Consider the following 9,966-nt stretch of genomic DNA (forward strand, 5'->3'; position numbering starts at 1 on the left):
TACGCTAGACCTTTCGAATAAAAAAGAATTATGAAAATCGGACAATCAAGAGCGGAGTTACAAAATAACAAAAGATAAATAAATAAAAAAAACATACAGACTAATTAGAACCTCCTCTTTTTTGAAGTCGGTTATAAAGATCCGGGACTTCCAATGAAACGAAAGCCTGGGCAAACAAACTGCTGGGACGTTAAACGTAATTTTGTTTCAGGAAAAAGCAGTATAAATGTAAGAAGAATAGTGCTGTTGGTTTTACCACAAGTGAGACCGATGAGGTACTAAAGCGAGTTATTAACCATGAGTGCTTTGTGCTGTCTCGTGATCATATTTACCACTATGAATCATGGCGCTCTACTCAAATTACCACAGCAAAGTGAGGAGAAGGAGGTCTATGGTAGGTAATAAGTAACAATTTTTATTCTTTTTATTAAGAAGGAGTTTAGGGACGAGCTATCGATATTGATTCGCGTCGTTGAGAAATCGTTACTACATATGTTACAATTAGTCCAATCAGTCAGATCTTTTATAAATCTTATATATACTATCGAATAGTGAATACGAGAGAATACATAGTCATTTCTTAATCTACAGGAACATTTTATTAACAAAAACTAAATAATAAATGTATTTTCTGTAACAAAATCTCAATTGACAACAAAGAATATAATTTTATTAGCCTTAGATTATCTACGTTCTAAAATATTTCATAATTACTTAAGCGGTTGATGTGAAAAACTTTGACCTTTACAATTTTAGTACAGGCTTTATATGTCATTGTATAAAAGATTAAATCTACTGTTAAGTTTTGTCAGTTTAATGTTAAAAAAGTATTTCATTTGGCATTAAACTGTAACTACTTCTTATTTTCTTAACTTCACATATAAAAGATGTATAACAAAATTCTTGTCAATGACATCATTTATTTTTTTCTAAAGTGTTCAGTGTAATCTTTTCAACATTTATATATTTTAAGACTTGCTTGCTTCTTTCCAACGATGCTTAGTATTTTTCTTGGCACAGATCGCCATTATTGGTATGCTCAAGCAGAGCAAACGCTCCAAAAGCGTTTACAGTACGCTACGGACAAGAAACCAATTGCCAAGTAAGAATACTTTTACTATTTTAACTTTGGCTTTTAGTTTGAATGCTTTTTAATTTTATTTTTGAAGGAAATAAAAAACGCAAGGGAAATAAGAAATAACAGTTACGTGAAATTCAAATACGTATCAGTGGTACACGCCAGCAACAATAACATCTGTTGCACGATTGGGCCGGCTCAACCTCGGTGAAATACCCCGACCACTGGCGAGCTGGGCTGGCTGGAGTAACCGACAGCCTGCCTTCACGCAAAATACGCGCTTGTCGTGGAGTTGCGTATAACTGAGCCCCTACTACTACTACTACTACTACCCCGACCACACAGAAGACCAAGTGGAAGCAATCCGCTTTTGGTCTGATGAGTGTGCGTGCCGGAGGACTAATTTTAGTCACCTTCCCGTCTCACCATTTTTTATAAGGATGGGAAGGAGAAGTGGATTTCGCGGAGGAGGGGACGTATAGGGAAATATCATTTAAAGAAATTATTAATAACACTTAATTTCTATATTTAGAAACATCATTCTTGTGGTGGGTGACGGTATGAGCCTGACGACATCCACAGCGGCGAGGATATTGCGAGGTCAACGGAAGGGCCTCCCCGGAGAGGATACAGATTTAGTTTGGGATACATTTCCCGCAGTCGCTCTAGCTAAGGTAATTTACATTTTATTTGCATATTGATACGTACAAAAACGATCAAACTTGAGCTGTAGCTATAATAGAGGCAGACTGAAAAATAAGAGATTAAGTATTTTCTCTCGCTGACGCGAAGCGACCGCGAAGTTTTTAAAATAAACTCTCGCCCTGAAAATGGACCCCCGACGGGTCCGAAACTATTCGGTACTGTTACCGGACGATCATAGGTGAGTTAAGCCGTTTCTAATTAATTTATCAATTTCTACAGACGTATAATATTGACGTTCAAACGGGCGAGTCATCAGCTTGCGCCACGGCACTTCTCTGCGGAGTCAAAGCGCGATATGAAACTCTGGGTATCGACGCTGGAGGACGATTTAACAACTGCGCATCGACTATTAACACCAAAGTCACATCATTAATAGATTGGGCACACGCTGCAGGTAAGAGTTACTTCCTCTCTCAATAGTTTTTGAGTAATGCTTACCAGTTGTATAGTACATTTCAAATATATTGGCGACTATACATTGGCGGGATATTGCACCAGTCGACTGGGAAATCATGCACTCTTAGCTAACCACCTCCAAAAAGATATCGTAGAATCATTAATTTGATGTGTGTCAGTTAGAACTTTCTTTAGTGGTTTAATGTTCTTAGGCAAATGGAGTGGGATTGTAACAACATCTAGAGTGACGCACGCGACACCCGCGGCGTTGTACGCTCACTCACCGTCCCGGTTCTGGGAGGACGACAGCCGCGTTCCACCAACCGTCCGACGAGACTGTAAAGATATTGCCCTCCAGCTTCTAGAAAATGAACCAGGCAGAAGTATAAAAGTAAGATTTTTTTTGAAAAATTTATTTCTGGAAAAGGTTAAATAATGTTTTTCTTAACTGAATTGTAACATAAATTGTATTTCTTTTAAACTGATGTTATACTAACTAATTACGAATTTTTCAAAGGACATAACATAAAAGTAATTTTTCGTAATTCCGTTTTATTTAAGTAAGGTTAAGTTAGTTAAGTTTAACTCTGTTTAGTAATTAGCAATAAAGCTGATCATATTTTGACACAGAGACAGGTCTGATTTTTTTTCTCGCCAAGGTTCTGGGTAGGCGGTAAAGCAAATGTACTTTATGAGGTCCTCGTATTTATTTGACAACCAAGTTTCGTTTTATAAACAAAAAGCGATATATTTTATTTATCTTTAAAGTAAAAATTATAAAAAAGGAAGCAACGATCTTTACAAGTTTGCAGACAATCTTGACAATTCAAAACGTGCCTAACAGCAAGGAAGGAAATGTTGCTGAGTAAGCAAAATACTTTGAATAAAAAGTCTTTTAGCAAAAAAAATATTTTAGCCTGTAATTGGAATAATAAAATACGATTAATCAGAATTCGATAACTAAAATAAGTGTAGTTTTTTTTATCAAGGCTTTTATTTTTAAGTTTTAATTTCATTTAATTGATATGAATTAATCCAAAAAGTTTAATTTTTGCATTTGACGTAATACTCGTACAATACAGCGCTTCGTTTTTCATGAGATGATTTTTATTTTAGTGTTGAAGTAATGTTTTAATTTTTTCAAACTGTTGAGGATGAATAAAAGAAGTAAATTTAATTTTTCTGTAATCTTATATGAGTCAATTTAAACATTTTGATCTTGGTTTTGTCCTACATTTGCAATGTTATCAATATTATTGTTAGCAATAACAAAACAATTCATTTAAGTTTAAATTCGAAATCTACGCTTATTACATAATTGTAACATTATTTTAAAAAGGTAATTTTGGGAGGTGGAAGAAGACATTTCTTGCCAACAATTACAATGGATCCGGAGCATCCAGACAAAGAAGGGAAAAGACTTGATGGACGTAACCTTGCGGAGGATTGGCTCAGAGACAAAATGAAGAGACGACAACGTGCCCAGTACATTTATTCGCGGGATCAACTCTCCAAAGTCGATCCACTAACAACTGATTATTTATTAGGTATTAAACTTATCATAGCTATTATTAACATAGATATAACATTAGCTGAACTTGACGCCGAAATTAAGTTGACAGATCCACACAGGTCAAATTAAATTCCAATGTTCTTGGAACGGAAAATACTTATGTAATAGGATCTTGGACATCAGATTTCACCCGGTTGTTTATTAATTTATTTCAACAGTAAAACTTTTTTCTTTTCTTACATTTATATCGGTTCAGTTCGTGTCAGGCACGTATTTAGCATTACGTGGGAATTCGCTAGAAGTATAGAATTTCTACAGTTAGTGGACTACAAGTGACAGCTTTTATACCACGTTCACCTCATTCGATAATAAAATAAGTGTTTTAATTAATGTAACTGGACGTCAAAACAACTCTGGTTTTACTCACTCAGTACAGTAGATTACCTGTGATCACTATACGAAATCCTACAGTCAACTGACGTGTAAATTTCCAACTGTACAGTCTTAGGCTCTTCTTTGTCTTTAATTCAACGATACCGATTTATGTTAAAATAATATAAGATATTATAATTAATTAACGGTTTTACCAATCATATTACTTGAAAACATTTTTCACATAGGTTTATTCGAGTACAGTCATATGGACTTTAACGTTGATCGTGATGTCGTACACGAAGACGAGACTTCAAAAACGAAGAAAGAGAGCGATCCTTCGCTCGCTGACATGACTAGAAAAGCACTGTCCATACTACTGAAGAATGAAAAAGGATTTTTCTTGTTTATTGAAGGTAGAACAACTTTTTTTTAGACTTAAGATGAGAGTGTTGTTTGTCGTATATCAATGTTGTCTTTTAGGAGGAAGAATTGATCACGGTCATCATAACAATAATCCGTACAGAGCTCTTGATGAAACATTGGAAATGGAAACTGCGCTCCTAGCTGCATTGGAACTAGTTAATACCGCAGAGACGTTAGTAGTAGTTACAGCTGATCACGGGCAAGTAATGACTTTTGGAGGTCTATCCACACCTAGAGGACATCCAATTCTAGGTATGATACATATTAAAGTAAAATGAACTCAAAGTTACCTGAGATATTGATTGCCAAATTAGAAAAGTTTCTTGAGACATTATTATAGTTTCAAATATTTTAAAGGTGCCGATTCAGTTATATCAGATGTTGATGATTTGGGGTACACAACAATACTCTACGGGACTGGCCCTGGCCATTCTGAACCACGGACGTTGCCAAGCAGCGGCACTAAGTTTATAGCGAAGCATGATGTAGTACACGCTGCCGCTGTACCTAAGATGTGGTCTACACATGGTGGAGAAGATGTACCTGTTTATGCTTTAGGTAAGTTTCTTAGCTTGCACAATTTACTCGAAAGAAGCAATGACAGTGAAAGATTTTGATTACTAATCAGCCGATTTTCAAGCGGGTAATAAATATTAAAATGTGGGATTGGATGTCCGTTTAATTGTGACCGTGCCTGGCATATAAATAGCTGGAACTGTTTCGATGTTTATGGTGTCAATTGACTCGTATTCTTCCCACGATCTTTATAAAACCCGTAGGACTTTTTGATATTTAACTACATTTATCCAATGTTACGTAGAAAATATATGAGTTGTTTTATCACATATTTTTAAGGTCCTATGGCGACAATATTATTTGCGGGTGTGGTGGAGCAAAGCTATATACCGCATGCGATAGCTTATGCAGCCTGTCTAGCTCATCAATCACATCGATGTATTACCAATAATACAACCGAAAGAAAGGTAGGCTGTTTAATCATACTAATATTATGAACTAGCTGTCGCCGGCGACTCTGTTCGCGCGGCATTAAAAAAAACTTAATAAGTAGCCTATGTGTTCTTCCAGACTATGTTATGGCACATCTGTGCCAAATTTCAAGAAAAAAATTTACAAAATTCTTTTGGGTAAAAATATTTCGGGAGTTTTTATTCCTAACAATAGCCAAGCGGTGGATGATTATTGATCCGCTACTTTATAAAATCGACGGTTGAGTGACCACGTGTTACCCTTGTTCATAAACTCCTGTGAAAGGGTTTAGTTAACGACTTAACTTTCCCTACATCTAATAATTAGGATAAACTAATTAGGAAACTTTACTATGTCATTAAAATATCGTATTTTATTATAGGTTACTCAGAATTGCAGTCAACCAGAGGTAACGCAGGGATCTATTGTTGAAGAAACAAGGAACAACGAAACAAGAAAACGTAATATTATCGTTGCTTCTAGTGTTATGTCCGATGAACGAATTCGTTCGTCTGCTCAAGACTTCAAATCTTTTGTGATATCCATATATCACATTAACGTTTTATCACTATGTCTAATGACAAATTACTTAAGTAAAGGTTAAGTTTAGTTCATTATGAACGGTTTTGACGGCCTCTACAGGACAGATGTATAAAGTTTGTTACATCTGAGTTTTCAAAGAAAATGTTAATCTTTTGTAAATGTTTTAATTGTGTCCATCATAAGTGTAATGTAAATGAGTAAGATAAATAAAATAAATTTAATTATAATTGGTTTTATTTCTACATAAATTAAGAGTCAAAACAAATTTATTTCGAAATATTTTGGAAAATTATAATTGCAAGCAATAAAAGTATTATCCAGTATAATATGTTAAATATAAATACGTGATCACGCTTCGCCTCCCCTACTACGAGTATAAGTTCCACATCCAGTTTACATTCGCGTTTTGCGAATGAGAGTATTTCCGCCTCTAACTCTCTGACGCAATAGTGAACCGAAGGCGAAGCGAATCTAACGAATAATTTGGATTCGAACTGACACGTATATGCTCCAGTGTTCCCTTTGTGCTACGTTTTCACGTTTGTTATCCGCTTCGATTCGCATCCCGTTCGCTTTCGCGGTAGTGTGCAAAACAATTAATTAATTGATAGTAATTTGCCAACATACAATAAAATAATAAACACTAGGTAAAGATAACCGAGTTCTATCTTTTGCTAATTTGTTTGTTTGACAACTTTTAAGACATTTACCCTGCTAGGAACTTTGACGCCCGATTGTCTTGAATTGTCCCAAAAATCATATTATCCCCAAAGTGACTATTACAATATAGATTATTTTTCAGTCGTAGTGGTTGTGAAAAACAAAATATTTCATATTTCCAGCATGATAATACTCGTACAAATAGTCAAGAGTGCTACGAGTATAATAAATTAATTTAGTTAAAAAACACGTGCCAAATTTAACGTTATTTTTGAAAGTCATAACGATGAAATAAATGATAATATTGTACAGTAGGAAATTTTAAGCGCATAATTGGTTTTACAATTATATAAACAGCGTGTACCAGATGCCATTCGCTTTATTGCTTCTACGTAGTGGCGTTAATCAATTCGCCCGCATGTCGGATATTCTTGTTTAATTTAGCCCGAGCGTTTAACATCACACCTATACTTTTTTTTTTACTCACTAGGTGCACGTTACTATGATAATAACGTTATCGAGAGTGATCATTTAGATTTTGTTTTCGTAATGAATATTATAGAAAACGCCTGCATAGATATTAATTATCATATTTGTACTATAAAATCAAATATTGAAATTATTAACAGGAAAAAAAATAATGGTACCGTCTGCACCTCATATATTATGAGGGGCTCCGGTCCTACGGACTGAGTTTAGAGTGACTAGGGCTTAGTCAACTACTCTGGCCCAGTGCCGGTTGACTGCACTGACTGCAGGTCGCAATACAATGTTTTCTTTCATTTCAAAACGACGATTAGTTTCATCTGTGTCCTAATTTTAAAAATAATTTTAATTTCGTATTCACAAAAGTCATAAAATACTACATAAAATAAAAAATTGTCGTGTCACATTTTTAGACTCGGTAGAGAAGACATCATTAGCGTCGCTTTTCTGTAACTTATGTATTGTTTTAACAAAACTCTGAGATTTCTACAAAATGAGAGATGAGTAATCGACATAATTTTGTGCTTACGTCTTGTACTAAAAATAGAATTTTATGTCACCTCTTGAGAAAGTATTCTGATTTTTTTCCTCAAAGACAACTTTATTTTTAAAATAAAGACAAATACATACATTCAAAGTTTTGCTAAGAGACTTATCATCATACTTATATACCCGCAAAGAAACTACTCTCCAGTCAGTCGGAAAGATATTTATAGTGACATAAATAAAAAATGTCAGAAAAGTACTGAAATGAATAGCGCGCAAGTAAAAGCTTTTAATGAAGACCGAAGTACGAGACGTCATTATATATTCATAAATTGTAATTTTATTCTAATCAATTTTACTGACAATAAACAAAGTATATATTAATACTGCATATTAATTTAACGTAATAGTAAGCACACTTCGAATAATACTTATTTTATACTCCTTATAAAATTCTGCTTCCACATTACCGTAATCCAAAACCATTGCAATAAGATTTATATTTAGATTAGATTTTAATTTATAATGAATGAAATTGTGCTTCACCACGACCCTTATGCTGTATGCTATTGATGCTACCTGAATATACCAGCGAAGTCAACCAACTCGCACTCGACGAACGTGGTTGACTATGGCCTGGTCTTAACTGTGGAAGCTCTGAGCCCCGCGGTGGAGACTAATAATGAGAAAATTACAAGTTTTTGTTCACTTAATCTTTTGAAACGTAATTTTTTACTACTGCACAGCAATATTGCTTAGTGCTGACGTCCTACATACATATAATGGCAGTATGCGTACGGAACGATTTTACTGGAGACGTGAGTTACCGTCATAGAATACTAAAGCGGCTCAGAGCATCGGATGCTGTTTGATTTCGTGTATCGTTGCTTCGGTTTTTGTGTGCAAGCAATTAGTAGTACTTCTATATTTGCTTGTGTTCGGTTAAAAAACTAGTATGATCGGAAATGGGCTATAAAGAGGAAGAGTAAAAGTGGTACCAATTTATAATATTGTTTTCTTTTATTTTTTGGTGGTATTTCGTTTGTATGCAAAAATATTAGTAATGCTTCCTGGATAATTACAATATTATAGTCAAATTACACGGAAATGAGATTGTATTTACACATTTCACTCGCTGACAATGCTGTTTATTGTCTACGATTTATTTTGGAACGTATTTAGTGTTTAAATTAATCATACAAAAAAGGTAAAATTCGTTATATAGGTTTATTATAATTTCTCATTTCCATTGAATTCGTATATACATGGTTTTACAACCTTTATTATTTAACTTTTTCCTTTCTTGGTCTCTATAAGACATTTATTATTTTTTATCTTGTTTAATCATTTAATGCTATTTTTTGGTTTTTCAACATATATTGTTTTATGCAAAAAGTATTTAACTTTCATTAAAAATGTGTGTCATATTGCCATGCTAGTTGTGTATTTAGCTGTCAACTATAGAGTAATATAATAGCGTTCCGGGCATAGGCAACGGTCCCTAAGCAGGGATAGGCTTTGTTAAGTAACAACGGTCGCTAAGTCATACGGGTCCTTTTTAGAAAGTAAATCTCCGGTACAATGAAGCCCAGTGTTATCTTTCCTTATAACGCGAGAATAAAAAAAGACTTCTTAAATAAAAATATTAACAAATCACGGAGTGTGAATTGTTATTCCGCACGCGATATCATTGGGTTGTAATACGTTATAGGTTATACGTACACTGAACTCAAAGGATGGATTGGATATTTGGTTTGAGCAATGAATAAATTAAGCCTTAGGTCGATAACGTACGTGCCGAGTTTTATATAGCGCAGAGGAACTTTTGACATATATATAATGAAGGTGTACTTAAAATATCCTATTGGGGTATTCTGTCTTAGGTTATTGGAAATTGTCACGTCAGGAATAATAAAAACACGGTGTAGAAATTTATGCTATGTGTTTACTCAGTAATTACTCAATTTTTAGCCGGGCAATTAAACCTAAAACAAGATTTTTTTTATCAAAGTGTCTAACTTTAGTAAAATTGATCGTTGCGTAAAAAAAATAATGATAATACATTTAATATCGTATAAGTATTACTGTTTCTTTATTTATGGTAATTAAAAAAAGGTAGCTCTATAAGGTAGCTTATTGGAAATGGCTTCGTTACAAATTTAATATCAAAATAAAAATTAGTTTGAAATCTCACCGCCGCCACCAACGCTATCATCAGCGCCAAAATCGAGAAACGATAGTAAGCCAGAATCAAAATACCACAGCGAGAAACCAAACACCACGTCGAGACAAAATACCACGGTTTATAGCCTGT

General features: G+C 34.3%; 1 protein-coding gene across 1 annotated transcript; it reads left to right on the plus strand.

Moving 5' to 3' along the window:
- Positions 1-247: 247 nt before the first annotated feature.
- Positions 248-6,186, plus strand: LOC106713810 (alkaline phosphatase). The gene is made up of 11 exons (XM_045679965.1): positions 248-394; positions 1,021-1,102; positions 1,611-1,752; positions 2,003-2,177; positions 2,392-2,570; positions 3,519-3,726; positions 4,313-4,480; positions 4,548-4,742; positions 4,848-5,048; positions 5,346-5,473; positions 5,860-6,186. Exons 1-11 carry the CDS (start codon positions 298-300, stop codon positions 6,079-6,081), a joined length of 1,797 nt encoding a protein of 598 aa, XP_045535921.1. The 5' UTR covers positions 248-297; the 3' UTR covers positions 6,082-6,186.
- Positions 6,187-9,966: the final 3,780 nt, after the last annotated feature.

Source organism: Papilio machaon, chromosome 11, assembly GCF_912999745.1.
Source record: "Papilio machaon chromosome 11, ilPapMach1.1, whole genome shotgun sequence".
Lineage (NCBI taxonomy): Eukaryota > Metazoa > Arthropoda > Insecta > Lepidoptera > Papilionidae > Papilio > Papilio machaon.